Genomic DNA, 16,592 nt, shown 5'->3' on the forward strand with positions numbered 1-16,592 from the left:
GTTGTATGCAAGGTGTGAGTATTGCGAGGTGGTGGTTGTTGGTGGGCGAGTGCTGAGGGTGTGGTGCATTGAGCAGTGTGTGAAGCTTGTGGTACAGATGGTGGTACGTAGCATTTAAAGCCCTCACTCGCCCTGACCACCCGAGTAAGTTGGCTAAACCTCCTCCTGCACTGGGTGTGGGTCCTGGGGAGCACAGTGCTGCCCGTAACCTGGTGTGCCACCTCCCTCCACATAATGCGGCAGACTCGTGGCGAGGACCCTCTGCCGTTGGTACAAGACCGCCCGCTTTCTCCCCACCGCTAAAACCAAAGCCTCCAAAGCTTCCTCGGAAAACCCTCGGGCCCTCTCCCTGGGGCAGCGATCTGCCATCAGGATTTGTAAAGAAGTGCTCCTTCTCCTTGTCCTTGTTACGGATGTTGAGGCAGCTGCCCAGCCAACAGTGCTGAGAATGAGGTGCTGCAGCATCATTGGACCTCCGCTTTAAGCTGTGGCAATCATTACATGGCTACACCCGATATTGGTCCATCTTTTCAGAGTAACGCCAATGAGCTTGGGTTTTTAGATTAGATTTATGGCTCCAATCATTTTAATGAGGAGTGAGAATGAATTTTGTGTGCAGTCTTGACGATTTTCACCTGGCACTAATTCACTATTTTTAGTCTAAGCACAGCCCATTCCTTGGCAGTAACAAATTTATAGTCCATAGTTTGCCATTCTATGTAGGATTGTCAGTTTAGCTCAGTTGGTGGCACACTCACCTCTAAATCAGGAGGATCTTGGGTCAAACTACACTCCAGGATTTGAGCCCATAATTTTGTCTGATCCATGAGGGTCCTGACTGATGGACTGATTGTGTAAATACAGAAATCCCCACCTTCATATTAGAGGGGTGGAAGATGCCAGTGCGTGAGTTCTTTCAGCATGGGGTGGCCGTTGCACACCGGCTCCCACACGGGCTTAGCTGAGCAAGGTCTTGGCCCAGTGGCAAGGGGGTCCAAGACGACTGGAGACCAGGCACTGCTGTATGAGCCTAGTTGCCTACGGCCAGATGTTGGCCGCGAGCTCGGCGCTGAGTAGCGCCATTGATGGTAGGTGGCCTGCTGCTTGGTTTGGGGGCAGGCGTTGAGAGGGTCAGCGGTCCGTTGGAGTTCAGTGTGGGAGGTCAGGGTGGTCACAGCCCATGGTACTCACTCGGTGCTGGGGGAGCGGTGTCTTGTGTTTTGGGTAAGATGTTAAAACTGATGCCCCATCGACCTGTCTATCCCAGTAGGTAAGGTCACAAGGTACTATCCGAAGATCAGGGAAAGCTCCAGGTGGCCTGACTATCAGATCACCGATAAACATTATTATATCACCATCACAAAAGCAAAGTACTGTGGATGCTGCAAATCTGAACTAAAAACAGAAAATGCTGGAAACACTCAGCAGGGTCTGTGGAGAGAGAAATAGAGTTAATGTTTCAGGTCGATGCTAGAGACTAGTAGTTTCAAATCATTGATGTATATTATCAAATCAATGATGAACAGTTTCAGAACACCCATGTAAACTGTGAAAATCACATGTACACGATGAAATCACTCACGCACTCTTCGACAAGCCTTTTCACGTGTTACTTTCTCTATTCAGGAGGGGATTTCTTGACATTTTTACGTAATGAAGCAAATCGACTTAGTACCAAAGACCTAATAAAGATGGCGGAGAATGCTGCTGCCGGGATGGCATATTTGGAGAGCAAGCACTGCATCCACAGGTTAGTACAGGACTGTCCCGACCCCATGGAACCGGTTAATTGTTGGTTCCTGGTTTTTTATCTCTGCCAAATTCTTCTTTCTCCCACTCCTGAAGTGAACTGCTTGGCGTCAGGGAGGGTGGATCCATGCCAGTTCAGCACCCTGCCGTATCTGCCCCACAATGACCATTATTCAGCTGTGATCTTTAGCGGTTGAGTGTCGGCTAGCTGTTCAACTACAGTGAACTTCACAACCGACCCCGACCTAGCTCTCGCCCAACTGCAGGCACTGCCTGGCAACCATCAATGGAAAATTAAGCGCTGTAATGTATTTGCTTCATGGGTTCTTTGCTTAAGAATTCATAGCAACACATTGCTACTAAGAACTAGTTGGTTTATTAGCAAAAGGTTTAACAATCACACGACACATTACCGGTTCATCCACCAGGCTCACAACCACCTGCCTCATCGTGGATCCCCCAACCCCAACTGGCTGGGGTTTTATTGAGTCTTGTGAACATCGTGTGACTGGCTAAGCCACTCCCAACTCAACAGCTTCACCAACCTGTGAGCATCCTCACAGGTGTATACAGTACAGGTGAATTGTTCCCTCCTTTTCCTTAGCCCAGGACAGTGAGCTCAATTGTAGTTCACCTGAAGCCACTTCAGCGTTGACCAGCAAACTTGGAGTACAGCGCACAGTTCTTGTCTCCATATCATAAAAAGATAGAGAGAGTGCAAAAAAGATTTACAAGTATGATACCAGAGCTGAGGGTTATACACATCAGGAAAGGATGAACAGGCTGGGTCTCTTAAAGAGAAGACCGAGGGAAACCTGATAGAGGCCTTTAAGATCATGAAAGGGTAGACGTAGAGAAGATGTTTCCACTCGTGGGGGAGTCAAAAACTAGGGGCCATAAATATCAGACAGTCACTAATAAATCCAATGGGGAATTCAGGAGAAACTTCTTTATCCAGAGAGTGGTGAGAATGTGGAACTCGCTGCCACAGGGAGGGATTGAGGCGAATAGTATCGATGCATTTAAGGGGAGGCTGGATAAACACATGGGGGAGAAGGGAATAGAAGGGTATGGTGATGGGGTGAGATGAAGAGGGGTGGGAGGAGGCTTTTTGTGGAGCATACACACTGGCACGGAGCGGTGGGGCCCAATGGCCTGTTCCTGTGCTATACAGTCGATGTAACTCAGCCCGGACTGGGAATCAAACCCACGATCTTCCCGGTGCGTGCGAAATTGCATTTTGGTCCAAATTCTCAGCTGATCTGCAGCAACTGGGAATGGGGTCACTATCTGTATGCAAAAGGTGGTGGGAATCAGAAGCGACAGTCAAGCCCGGACATTATCAAGGGACTGACTGCAGGACGATATTGCAGTGAGTCTGCGGACTCTAGTCTCACTTTAGCAGGGACATAGAGGGTGAAGGGAAGAACGGAGGAGCATACGCCCAAAAATCGTCAGAGGATTTGTTTTATTGTGATTGGGTTAACATTTGTTGTCATGCTCACTTAAGTGAGGGATGTTGGGGCTGTGCAATGGAACACTGTGTTACTGAAGATTCCTTCACCCCACTGGTTTATTTTTGCCCATTTCCACGTTGAGAGCCAACAGCATAAAACTGCCCCCAATTGGGCTCCAGCCCTCCGTCCCAGTGAGGCTGCAGGGTGGCTGGGGTGAGAAATGGAAGAATATCACACTGGCGGAGCAGAGAGATTTTTAATCTGAATTACCACAAAGTAAGGAATATCTTGGATTTTCCATGTCTCCCGCTCCAGAGACTTGAGCACAGAAATCCAGGCTGACACTCCCAGTGCAGTACTGATGGAGCGCCGCACTGTCGGAGGGGCAGTGCTGAGGGAGCGCCGCACTGTCGGAGAGGCAGTACTGAGGGAGTGCCGCACTGTCGGAGGGGCAGTACTGAGGGAGTGCCGCACTGTCGGAGGGGCAATACTGAGGGAGCGCCACACTGTCGGAGGGGCAGTACTGAGGGAGCGCCGCACTGTCGGAGGGGCAGTGCTGAGGGAGCGCCGCACTGTCGGAGAGGCAGTACTGAGGGAGTGCCGCACTGTCGGAGGGGCAGTACTGAGGGAGTGCCGCACTGTCGGAGGGGCAATACTGAGGGAGCGCCACACTGTCGGAGGGGCAGTACTGAGGGAGCGCCGCACTGTCGGAGGGGCAGTACTGAGGGAGCGCCGCACTGTCGGAGGGGCAGTACTGAGGGAGCGCCGCACTGTCGGAGGGGCAGTGCTGGGGAAGTGCTGCACTATCGGAGGTGCCGTCTTTCGGATGAGATGTTAAACCGAGGTCCCGTCTGCTCTCAGGTGGATGTAAAAGATCCCACGGCACTATTTTGAAGAAGAGCAGGGGAGTTATCCCCGATGTTCTGGGGCCAATATTTATCCCTCAATCAACATCACTAAAACAGATATGGTCATTTATTTAAGTGCTGTTTTGGAAAGAAAGTTGATTTGAATTATGTTGCAGAGATCTGGCAGCCCGGAACTGCCTGGTTTCTGAGAAGAATGTGCTGAAGATCAGTGATTTTGGAATGTCTCGGGAGGAGGAGGATGGTGTGTATTCCTCCACTGGAGGAATGAAGCAAATTCCGATCAAATGGACGGCGCCTGAGGCACTCAATTATGGTACGTCTTGTATTTTATGGTTCAGCAAAACTCGCACTCATTTATTTAGTGGCTCGGGGCGGGGGGGCGGGGGGGATAGCACTCTTGCCTCTGAGTCAGAAGGTTGTGGAGTCAAGTCCCACTCCAGGGATTTAAGCACATAAATTTAGGTTGACACTCCAGTGCAGTACTGATGGAGTGCCGCACTGTCGGAGGGGCAGTACCGAGGGAATGTTGCACTGTCGGAGGGGCAGTACCGAGGGAGTGCTGCACTGTCGGAGGGGCAGTACTGAGGGAGCGCCGCACTGTCGGAGGGGCAGTACCGAGGGAGTGCTGCACTGTCGGAGGGGCAGTACCGAGGGAACGTTGCACTGTCGGAGGGGCAGTACCGAGGGAGTGCTGCACTGTCGGAGGGGCAGTACCGAGGGAACGTTGCACTGTCGGAGGGGCAGTACCGAGGGAGTGCTGCACTGTCGGAGGGGCAGTACCGAGGGAGTGCTGCACTGTCGGAGGGGCAGTACCGAGGGAGTGCTGCACTGTCGGAGGGGCAGTACCGAGGGAGTGCTGCACTGTCGGAGGGGCAGTACCGAGGGAGTGCTGCACTGTCGGAGGGGCAGTACTGAGGGAGTGCTGCACTGTCAGAGGGGCAGTACTGAGGGAGTGCTGCACTGTCGGAGGGGCAGTACTGAGGGAGTGCTGCAGTGTCGGAGGGGCAGTACTGAGGGTGCACTGCACTGTCAGAAGTGCCATCTTTTGGATGAGACGTTAAACCGAGGTCCCGTCTGCTCTCTCAGGTGGACGTAAAAGATCCCATGGCACTAATTCAGAGAAGAGCAGGGGAGTTATCCCCAGTGTTCTGGCAATATTTATCCCTCAATCAACATAACAAAAACAGATTATCTGGTCATTATCACATTGCTGTGTGTGGGAGCTTGCTGTGCGCAAATTGGCTGCCACGTTTCCTACATTACAACAGTGACTACACTCCATAAACATAAGAACATAAGAAATAGGAGCAAGATTAGGCCACCTGGCCCCTTGAGTCTGCTCCACCATTTAATAAAATCATGGCTGATCTGATCCTGGGCTCAGCTCCACTTTCCTGTCCTTCCCTCCAAAAGTACTTTATTGGCTGTGAAGCGCTTTGAGACATCCAGTGGTCGTGAAAGGCGCTGTAAAAATGTACGTGATTTTTTAACACATATTTAATAAGTGTAAGGATTAATGTGTCAACCAGCCACTGCAGTGAGTGTTCGCAAGTTAATGAACCACAGCGTGTGTTGGAATCGAGCTCAATCTCGTCCACATCCGCGCAACATTCAGCTGTGGGCGCTGAGTACTAATCAGGAGCTCTGGCTGAACTCTCTTTCCCAACCCCTACCCCCAAAAGGCTGTTGAGGCTGGGGGGTCAATTGAACATTTCAAAACTGAGATTGATATATTTTTGTTAGGCAAGGGTATTAAGGGTTACGGAACTAAGGCAGGTAAATGGAGTGAGGATATAGATCGGTCATGATCTAATTGAATGGTGGCGCGGGCTAAATGGCCTCCGCCTGTTCCCATGTTCATCGGTCTGTCAGCATCTGAAAGAGAAAAGGTCGGTTCATGTTTCTGTTGTAAAACTTTGAATCGAACCGATGAAAGATCTTGGCCCAAAAACACAAATGCTCTTCCGATGCTAACAGTCCCTCTTTTTCATCGCTGTATCTGCTCACTGACCGAGTTGATTATTTCACAGGGCGGTTCACAACGGAGAGTGACATCTGGAGTTACGGGGTGCTGCTGTGGGAGACCTTCACTCTGGGGTCAACTCCATACCCAACAATGACAAATCAGCAAACTCGAGAGGAGGTTGAACAAGGTGAGAGTTCACACAAGAGAATCTTAAAGCAGTAAGAATGGGAAATAAACTCTGGGCACATCAGACACGTCCTATTTTCACAATCAACCCCAACTACCCAGCTTCTCATACTGTCCTTTATGGTGTTTGATGGGACAGTGTAGAGGGAGCTTTACTCTGTATCTAACCTGTGCTGTACCTGCCCTGGGAGTGTTTGATGGGACAGTGTAGAGGGAGCTTTACTCTGTATCTAACCCGTGCTGTACCTGCCCTGGGAGTGTTTGATGGGACAGTGTAGAGGGAGCTTTACTCTGTATCTAACCTGTGCTGTACCTGCCCTGGGAGTGTTTGATGGGACAGTGTAGAGGGAGCTTTACTCTGTATCTAACCCGTGCTGTACCTGCCCTGGGAGTGTTTGATGGGACAGTGTAGAGGGAGCTTTACTCTGTATCTAACCCCGTGCTGTACCTGCCCTGGGAGTGTTTGATGGGACAGTGTAGAGGGAGCTTTACTCTGTATCTAACCTGTGCTGTACCTGCCCTGGGAGTATTTGTTGCTGACACTGGAAAGCCCAAAATGGGAAGTGTTCCATTTTCTTTCATTACCAATGAGCAATGTCCCCACTCCGAATTTCTATCCAGTGACCAGTGTTGGAAAGTGCTTGTGTGAATATCGGGTGTGGACAGTGTTGGGCTCAGCTTTGGTGTCCCATCACATCCAACAACCTGCCGACACTAGGAGGGAAGACGTCTGCCGACACTTACTCTTGGGCTCACACATGAAGGTGGGCAATGTGCTGCCGAGCCTATAGAACCGAACTCCAGGAGCAACACCTTTAGGAGAGGAAAATAAAATGTTGTCAAGGGGCGAGGGAATCCACAACTGATTTGCTGATTGATTTGTTCCTTGCCCTAGGTTATCGTCTGAGTGCCCCTGACTCCTGCCCGGAGGAGGTTTACGGAATAATGTGCCGCTGCTGGCTGTACGATCCGAAGAAACGTCCCAGTTTCAGCACCGTTCACCAGGAGCTGGTGAATCTCAGGAAAAGATGGAAATGAAACTGGAAGTGATTGCATTTGTGAACAGTCTCCCTATTCCCCTCGGCGCGAACATTCTGCTACAGAGGTTAACAGAACTGGGGAATAACATCAAACTTAATGCATTAGGGATGAGCAATAAACGCTAGCCTTGCTAGTGATGCCCACATCCCAAGAATGAATAAATAATTCCAAAGAGGTTTTTTTTAATGTGAGTCATCAGGGTGAGGAATACTTTCTGTTTCAGGCAGGCCATGTTAGTGTCGGGCACAGGTTAGATACACTAGTAAAGCTCCTTTTGCACCGTCCCAACAGTCTGCTTCTGCCCCAATTCAGAGGAGAACCCCCACTGCACCAGCATGACATTCTCCCATTTTTCCGCACCCAGTAGGAACTGGAGCGTGACCACCTGCACATAGCTCACAAAGGGCCCTTACAGACGGCGGGGAATTGCAGTGTGCAGCCAGTTGACCCCAGGGCTAAGACCAATGTTCCCTTTAAATTTTTTTTATTTGGGTGTGTGGCCCCTTCAAATTTCCGTGCATTGGCGGTTTTTCCACCGTAAAGTCGTTGCACGGGCTGGGCAGTACCTCTCGACCCCCGCGCAGCCATGCAGCTTAACAGGGACTTTGGGCGAGATCACAAAGTGCCTGTTGGTTCACTTGAGGCTTCCGCGACCGTCTGTCTCGTAAACCATGGGATCGAAATGACCAATGCCAGCATGAGAAATATCTCCGCAAGTGGCCACCTGCCACCTCACTAAAATGATCAACTCAAAATAAACGCAGGAGTATTATATTGTAATTTCTGTGTGTAATATGGCAATCTGAGTGCTTGTATGGTAATTTCTGAGTACTATATGGTAATGTATGCATAGAATCTGGTAATTTATATATTTTCTATGGTAATTTGACTACTGTTTGGTAATTTGGTTCCCATTGTGTACGAGGAAACACGAGGTCATTCCAAAATTCCAAGCAAAATCGAAACGATTTTATTCCCATCATGTGGCCTTCCTCTTGCTCCTTTGTCCAACCAGTTTTCTCCCCTCCTTGCTGGGTTGGTGCAGGCACCGATATGTTACCTCACCCAAGTGGCCACAGGCCTACACTGTGAAAGGCTATTCAGCCGTGGAGGCCATCACTGATGCATCCAACCCTGTCCCCACCCGAGAACGTTCACTTCCACGAGGAATCAAGTGGCTGAGTCTCAGACAATTTCCTTTTTAACATTTTTCTTAACCTGGAGGTGCTGAGGGCAGTGCTGCACCCCAATTGCCGCATCAACTTCTAACACAGCACAGACTGAAGCTGGGATCTTCCTGTTTTTGTACGGCTCATCTGCTCCCCATATTCGCCAGCTGAACCATTGAAATGAGCCTTGAGAAAAGTCTACATTGTCAATATGGGAACTATTGACCATTATCTCACCGACCTGCACAATTCTCCTGCACGTGCTCACTGATGTTGAATTACTATCTTGGAATTAATTACCCTCTATTTTAGAACTGTATACTTCAGTGATGGCCAAAGCCTGGCCTCTTGACACTGGAACCCGAGCCCAGGCAACTTTGTTGTATTTGCGCTTATATTTCTTGTTCTGTTTTATTTGAATTTTACGGGCCTGGAGGTTTGACAAGACCTGTGTTTAGTGCTGTTTCTCATTGGTGATAAATCTTAAAATCAGAACACCAAGATTTGTTGGTATCAGCAACAAATTAATGGGAACATTGATCAAAACTTTACTTGTGGCTTCCTGATGCTCCATGGTGTGCACCTGAATGGGCCACCGTGACAAAAATCTCGAACAGTTCTGGCATACACTGTCTTCTCCTGTGAACATGTGCCACAGAAATGTTCATCTATGAAGTGCAACAGTCTGCTATGTAATAAAGCTTAACCTGGAGTGGTATAAATCATTAGCTTATGTGTCAGAATGGTTTACTGTAGTGTACAGCAAAATAAACAAACTATAGTGACCAAATTAATTACCCCGTGTTCTATCATGGTGTACTGTGCAATTGAGTTGTAGACATATAGGGGGAGAAATTGCCTGGTTTGCGCCTCCGATTAGCGCCTCCGGGGGCGTTATCGGGGGCTAAGGGGTTACTGACGCCCGTGAACTTCCTTGGCGATTTTGCGCTAGCGCTAACACTGCCTCGCTCTCTAGCGCCCCGTAGAGCCTGATGCCATCCGTTACGCAGCGTCCCGTACGTGATATTTGCTCCCGTCCCCTGCAGGAGGCGTTGTCACCTTGGGGAGCAATATTTAAAGGCAGTGGTGGTCAGGAAGAGCATAATTTATTTATCTCCCCAGTCTGATGCCTTCTGATTGATTGTGAGCTCTGCTCCTCCCGGCCATCGGGGGCGCTGTGAGCTGTGCTCTTCCCGGCCGCTGGGGGCGCTGGGGCGCTGTGAGCTGTGCTCTTCCCGGCCGGTGGGACGCTGGGGCGCTGTGAGCTCTGCTCCTCCCGGCCGGTGGGGGCGCTGTGAGCTCTCCTCCTCCCGGCCGCCGGGGGCGCTGTGAGCTCTGCTCCTCCCGGCCGGTGTGGGCGCTGTGAGCTCTGCTCCTCCCGGCCGATGGGGGCGCTGTGAGTTCTCCTCCTCCAGGCCGATGGGGGCGCTGTGAGCTCTGCTCCTCCCGGCCGCCGGGGGCGCTGTGAGCTCTGCTCCTCCAGGCCGATGGGGGCGCTGTAAGCTCTGCTCCTCCCGGCCGGTGGGGACGCTGTGAGTTCTCCTCCTCCCGGCCGATGGGAGCGCTGTGAGGCGGGAGTGCGGGGACGGGGACGGGGACGGGGCCGATGGCACCGGGAGGCCGGGGAGCAGCCAGCAGCTGAGGCCGCCCCTCAGGAGCCGGAGCCCCGAGGCCGCTCCCAGGATGAAGCTGAAGAAGCAGGTGACGGTTTGCGGCGGCGCCATTTTCTGTGTGGCCGTCTTCTCGCTTTACCTGATGCTGGACCGCGTGCAGCGCGAGCCGGGCCGGCGGCAGGGCGTCAGCTTCCCGCGGGTAAGGGCAACGCAGGCCGGGGCCCGGGGCCGGGGTAGGGATATAGCACCCAGCACACAGGCAGAGCACACAGCACCCAGCACACAGCACCCAGGACACAGGCACAGCACCCAGGACACAGGCAGAGCACCCAGAATAGCACACAGCACCCAAGACACAGGCAGAGCACCCAGCACACAGGCAGAGCACCCAGGATAGCACACAGCACCCAAGACACAGGCAGAGCACCCAGGATAGCACACAGCACCCAGGACACAGGCAGAGCACACAGGCAGAGCACCCAGGATAGCACACAGCACCCAAGACACAGGCAGAGCACCCAGGATAGCACACAGCACCCAGGACACAGGCAGAGCACCCAGGATAGCACACAGCACCCAGGACGCAGGCAGAGCACCCAGGACGCAGGCAGAGCACCCAGGATAGCACACAGCACCCAGGACACAGGCAGAGCACCCAGGATAGCACACAGCACCCAGGACACAGGCAGAGCACCCAGGATAGCACACAGCACCCAGGACGCAGGCAGAGGACACAGGCAGAGCACCCAGGATAGCTCACAGCACCCAGGAATGAAAAGAGAATTGGATCAATACTTATCGGGGAAAATTTTGTAGGGCTGTGGGGAAAGAGCAGGGGGGAGTGGAAGTAATTGGATCGCTCTTTCACAGAGCCGGCACAGACACGATGAGCCGAATTGCCTCCTGTATCATTCTATAATACATTATATGTGTGTGTGTGTGTATGCATCTGTAAGTTCATAAATGTAAATTATTTGATTTAATGCAATATCCAACAGCTATAGTCTGTTAATATTCTGTATATGTCACCTGCTTACTTCATGTATGATGAGGGTCAGTCAGCAATTTCTTATTAACTAATGACTCTCAATTGCAAATTCTGCAACGTCCGGAGATAAAAACAATCCTATTATCACTGAGTTTTAATTAAGAGTGATTACACTATGGCAGGACTAATATTGCAGCATTTCTTGTTAAAAGGAAAGGATCCCCCCCCCCCCCCGCCCCCCACAGTTTATTTTTCCTCCTATCCCTTCTTTCCCTTAAGGCACTGATGTGTAATGGGGTACACACCTTCCTGTATCTTGCCCAAGTGATTATTCTGTGAGACTAGTCGGTGAGTTGAGGTGGGCTCTATTTGAGCATGGTAGGTATTGTGTCTGACCCCTGCCCTGCTTCTAATGCATGTTTCCAGCAGAGATTGGCTCCCCTCAACCTCGGGGTACTGTAAGCAATTATATACCTCTACCTGTGACACAAAACGGCACAGCAGGCTTGAACCTGTCTGTGACACACTACCACATTATGTGAGTCATTTATCCTTGAATCCCTACTCTTAAATTTGTAAAGAAGCAAAGATGCGCTGTATTAAAATGGTTTGTCGATTGCTGCTGTAGTGACACAATCATTAGCAGCTGAATAAATCTTCTGGTCCAAAATATCTTTAAATAAATGCAAGATGTAATTCTTTGACAGTTTAGAAATGCATTCTTGTCAAATATACTGTCTATATGTTACGTGTCTGAGGCTGAACCAGACTTTTTGCATCCTAGGTATCATATTTGACCCTGAAATAAGCTTCTGGCCACATACCCGCGGCATAACTAAAACCGCCTATTTCCACCTCCGTAACATCGCCCGCCTCCACCCCTGCCTCAGCTCATCGGCTGCTGAAACCCTCATCCATGCCTTTGTTACCTCTAGACTTGACTACTTCAACATACTCTTGGCTGGCCTCCCACATTCTACCCTACGTAAACTTGAGGTAATCCAAAACTCGGCAACCCATTTCCTAACTCGCACCAAGTCCTGCTCACCCATCAGCCCTGTGCTTGCCGACCTACATTGACTCCTGGTTAAGCAACGCCTCAATTTCAAAATTCTCATCCCTGTTTTCAAACCCCTCCATGGCCTCACCCCTCCCTATCTCTGTAATTTCCTCCGGCCCCACATCCCCTTGAGATATCTGCGCTCCTCTAATTCTGCCCTCTTGAGCTTCCCTGATTATAATCGCTCAACCATCGGTGGCCGTGCCTTCTGTTGCCTGGGCCCCAAGCTCTGGAATTCCCTGCCTATACCTCTCCGCCTCTCTACCTCTCTTTCCTCCTTTTTAAAACGTTGCTTAAAACCTACCTCTTCGACCAAGTGTTTGGTCATCTGCCATCATTTCTTCTGTGGCTCGATGTCAAATTTATTTGTTTTGTCTTAAAACACTCCTGTGAAGCACCATGGGACATTTTACTATGTTAAAGGCACTATATAAATACAAGTTGTTGTTGTTGTAATGTGTCTAATATTGATCTGTACTCACTGCTATTGATTGCACTGTAATAGTGGATACGATGTAGATCGGGATCTGGAATATTAGGTCCTTCATTGAAACACCTGTGAACTCATCCCTTTTTGGCGTGGAAGCAAGTCATCCTCGATTCGAGGGACCGCCTATGATGAATAGTGGATAATGAGTCTCAGCACTCTATGTACTGTATCACGATTTCTTTGGCCGTTTTCACCCCTCTTCCTCCCTGAATCTTACTGAGATGCGGTTTCAGAATCACTGGCTGTCCTCCTATACCTCAGTACCAAAAATAATCAAAAAGGCTAATGAGATGCTGGCCTTTATATCTGGAGGACTAGAATACAAGGGGTAGAAAGAAGTAATGCTGCAGCTGTACAAAGCCCTGGTTAGACCACACCTGGAGCACTGTGAGCCGTTCTGGGCCCCACACCGTCCGAAGGATATACTGGCCTGGGAGGGGGTGCAGCGTGTGTTTACCAGAATGATACCCGGGCTCCAAGGGTTAAGTTACGAGGAGAGATTACACACAGGGTTGTATTCCCTAGAATTTAGAAGGTTAAGGGGTGATCTGATCGAAGTTTTCAGGATATTAAGGGGAACAGAGAGGGTAGATAGACAGAGACTATTTCTGCTGGTTGGGGAGTCTAGGACCAGGGGGCACAGTCTGAAAATTAGAGCCAGACCTTTCAGGAGTGAAATTCAGAAACACTTCTACACACACACAGAGTGGTAGAAGTTTGGAACTCTCTTCCGCAAAAGGAAATTGATGCTAGATCAATTGTTAATTTGAAATCTGAGATTGATAGCTTCCTATTAACCAAAGATATTAATGGATATGAGCCACAGGCGGGTAGATGGAGTTGGGTCGCAGATCAGCCATGATCTCATTGAATGGTGGAGCAGGCTCGAGGGGACTCCTCCTGATCTTGTGTTTCTACCGTGTCTGTGTGACCACTCAACTTGTGAGCTGACGGTAAGTGTTGACAGAATATTTGACTGAGGGATATTACAACCGGCAGGAGTTGCTGGATAATCCACGCTAGTTTGTCTGTCACCCCCAGTCCCCACAGGGGTGCTGAGGCTAGTTGGAGTGTGACAATTGATTGATCAGAGACCAGGAGCTGAACCTAGAGCTCGTATGGCTCAGTGCTGCACCAGAAAAGTGCCTTTACTCATCAGGCAGTCACAGGTGGGACAGACATTTGTCGGGGGAAGGGAGGCTGGGACTGATTTGCCGCACGCTCCTCCGCTGCCTGCGCCTGACTTCTTCCTGCTCGCGGCGTTGAGATTCGAAGAGCTCGATTCTGAGGGACTGCCTATGATGATGATGATGAGTCGAGTGTTTACGCTGATGCCCAGTATTCTATTCCAAGCTCCACATTTGATTGTCCTGGTGCTCGACTTAACGAATTCACCCTTTGTGTGTGTGCAACCGTCCTCCTCTGCCATCGCTTTCTGTAATTAAAAAATCCACGTGGGAGTTTGATGGGTGATCATACAAGTGCAGATTAATTTGACGTAACAAGTTGTTGGGGTAATAATAGAAAGTGAATGTGACTGCCCTCACACTGCCTGCTGTACGCACCAGAAGCTGAAATGCGTTTGATATATTTAAAGCACTCACAGGGCACTGCGACCTATATTGGCCTCCCTCCGATCAAAACACTGAGTTGGGTTGGCCTCCCCAGGGAAGCTTGTCTGACCTTTGTTATTTTTGTGAGCTAACTGATTCTGTGTCCTCCAAAGTGCTGCTCTCTGATTGAATCGTAGAATGTTGCAACACGGAAGGAGGCCATTTGGTCCATTGTGCCTGCTCCGGCTCTTTGTATCCAGTTAGCTGAGCTGACGGGCCGAGCCCATAGTGCAAGATACCATCAAAAGTGAAGGTTCAGAATGGGTGGGGAGACTAAGGGAACCCTTGAAGCATTGGGAACGAGTGAGCCAAGACAGCATGCAGGGGCGTTTGGAACACAGCAGGTCTGAGAGAGGCATGGGGAGAAAATACTGATCATTAGTGTCTGCCGTGGCTCAGTGGGCAACACTCTCGCCTCTGAATCAGAAGGTTGTGAGTTCAAGTCCCACTCCAGGGACCTGAGCACAAAATCTAGGCTGACACTCCCAGTGCAGTGGCACTGGTGCACTGTCGGAGGTGCCGTCTTTCGGATGAGACGTTAAACAGAGGCCCCCGTCTGCTCTCTCAAGTGGACGTAAAATATCCCACGGCACTATTTCTAAGACCAGGGGAGTTCTCCCCGGTGTCCCGGGCAATATTTATCCCTCAATCAACATAACAAAAACAGATGATCTAGTCATTATCACATTGCTGTTTGTGGGAGCTTGCTGTGTGCAAATTGGCTTCCTACATTACAACAGTGACTACACCTCAAAAGTACTTAATTGGCTGTAAAGTGCTTTGAGACGTCTGGTGGCCATGAAAAGCGCTATATAAATGCAAGTCTTTTAAGTCTTGTATGGATTGCTGTATGCTAGCGTCACCACAGTGAGTGGACACGATGGGCCGAATGGCCTCCTTCCGTGCTGTAAATGTCTGTGATTGTATAATTTCAGGTTAGTGCCATCCCACTGATACGAGCCATTGACATTTTCTTCTCCCACTGGTGCAGAAACCTGTATAATAAGGTGGTGGGACTTATCTTTAAATCCTTATCTTTCATTTTACCTTGTTTTTCGAGCTGCAGTTCCTTGTTGTGGAAGCAGCTGTAGAACGTTTTCCGTGCTGACTGTGGTCTGTTGCCAAGTTTATTTTGAAGACCTTGGAATAAATGGATGACTGATGTCAGGACCCTGTAATAGTTCACACTGACAGGACTGATTAAACTGCATTGAGCTGTCAGGCTGACTCATTCCAAGACATGTTAACAGCAAATCAATGAAGTGTCTGATCTTTCTAAATAAATTGTGTGCGGACACACGGGAAATTTTTATTTTAAGCTGGATGATTTATTACAAAATCTGCCCAGACTGTCCTGTTTTCCTTCAGGAGAATTTTCTAGCGTTAGTGTGACTGGTAGCCTGCCAAGAGGAAAATAGGTTTGCAACTGGGAAAGAGGAAGAGGAGGAGAGAACCTGTGTGGGGAAAATAAATAAATCTGGACTGGGGGGGAGCCTTGGTGAGTTTGTGATGTCAAGGGAGGATGGCACAGAAGAAACAAAAAAAAAACACATTTTTTGTGGTGCCATGTGGGGGTCAGCTGATACTGATGATGGCGGTGTTGTACAATAACTCGTGTTCTATTCTGCCGAGGTGGACCAGTGTCCTTTTAAGGCCACAAAGTCGAATTGGTGTTAAACAGAGCCTCTGGTCAGTCAGAGTTTAATTGTTGCGTCCATGAGGCAAACTGCAGATTGGGAAATGCTTGTAAATTTCAGGTGCCGGGTCAGAAGAACCCAGCATTAAGTGACTGGCTCTTTTATTAAAAAAATATTATGCATCCGTAACAAAGTGCAACGCCTTGGTGTGTCAGGGTAAATGACCGACTAGCTTGTCTGCTCTTTAAATTAAGTCATTAGATCTGTGCTTGTGTGCTGAGGCTTGCTTAGAGCTGTGTATTCCCGGCCAGAGAATAATGTGTAGCTAGCAATATAACTTGGGTTTGTGGGCTTCGCATTGCTTAGACTAGGTACTGCTATCAAATGAGTAACCGAGCCCTTGAAGAATTTCTAAATGATCATTGAAGGCTGTTGGTTAAGCAGCACCTCGATTTCAATATTCTCGTCCTTGTTTTCAAATCCCTCCATGGCCTCGCCCCTCCCTGTCTCTGCAATCTCCTCCAGCCCTGCAACCCCTCGATGTCTGCATGCCTCTAATTCTGCCCTCTTGAGCATCCCTGATTATAATCGCTCCACCATTGGTGGCCGTGCCTTCTGTTGCCTGGACCCCAAGCTCTGGAACTCCCTCCCTAAACCTCTCCCTCTCTTTCCTCCTTCAAGATGCTCCTTAAAAGCTTTTGTCACCTGCGCTAATTTCTACTTGTGCGGCTCAGCATCAGATTGTTTTATTTCA

General features: G+C 49.6%; 2 protein-coding genes across 6 annotated transcripts in view; both read left to right on the forward strand.

Moving 5' to 3' along the window:
- Positions 1-9,195, forward strand: part of fes (FES proto-oncogene, tyrosine kinase) — a 74,109-nt gene extending 64,914 nt beyond the window's left edge. The window contains exons 16-19 of the mRNA XM_070864924.1: positions 1,627-1,750; positions 4,231-4,388; positions 6,106-6,228; positions 7,123-9,195. Of these exons, the coding sequence (XP_070721025.1) occupies positions 1,627-1,750; positions 4,231-4,388; positions 6,106-6,228; positions 7,123-7,265 (548 nt within the window). The 3' untranslated portion in view covers positions 7,266-9,195. The remainder of the gene's footprint in view (positions 1-1,626; positions 1,751-4,230; positions 4,389-6,105; positions 6,229-7,122) is intronic.
- An 804-nt stretch (positions 9,196-9,999) lies between these two features.
- Positions 10,000-16,592, forward strand: part of man2a2 (mannosidase, alpha, class 2A, member 2) — a 51,653-nt gene continuing 45,060 nt past the window's right edge. For 4 of the 5 annotated variants that reach the window (XM_070864923.1, XM_070864919.1, XM_070864921.1 and 1 more), the window contains exon 1: positions 10,000-10,249. In XM_070864923.1, the coding sequence (XP_070721024.1) occupies positions 10,121-10,249 (129 nt within the window). In that variant the 5' untranslated portion in view covers positions 10,000-10,120. The remainder of the gene's footprint in view (positions 10,250-16,592) is intronic. The other variant, XM_070864920.1, reaches the window with a different exon arrangement.

The sequence above is a fragment of the Pristiophorus japonicus genome, chromosome 21 (genome assembly GCF_044704955.1).
Source record: "Pristiophorus japonicus isolate sPriJap1 chromosome 21, sPriJap1.hap1, whole genome shotgun sequence".
NCBI classification, from domain to species: domain Eukaryota; kingdom Metazoa; phylum Chordata; class Chondrichthyes; family Pristiophoridae; genus Pristiophorus; species Pristiophorus japonicus.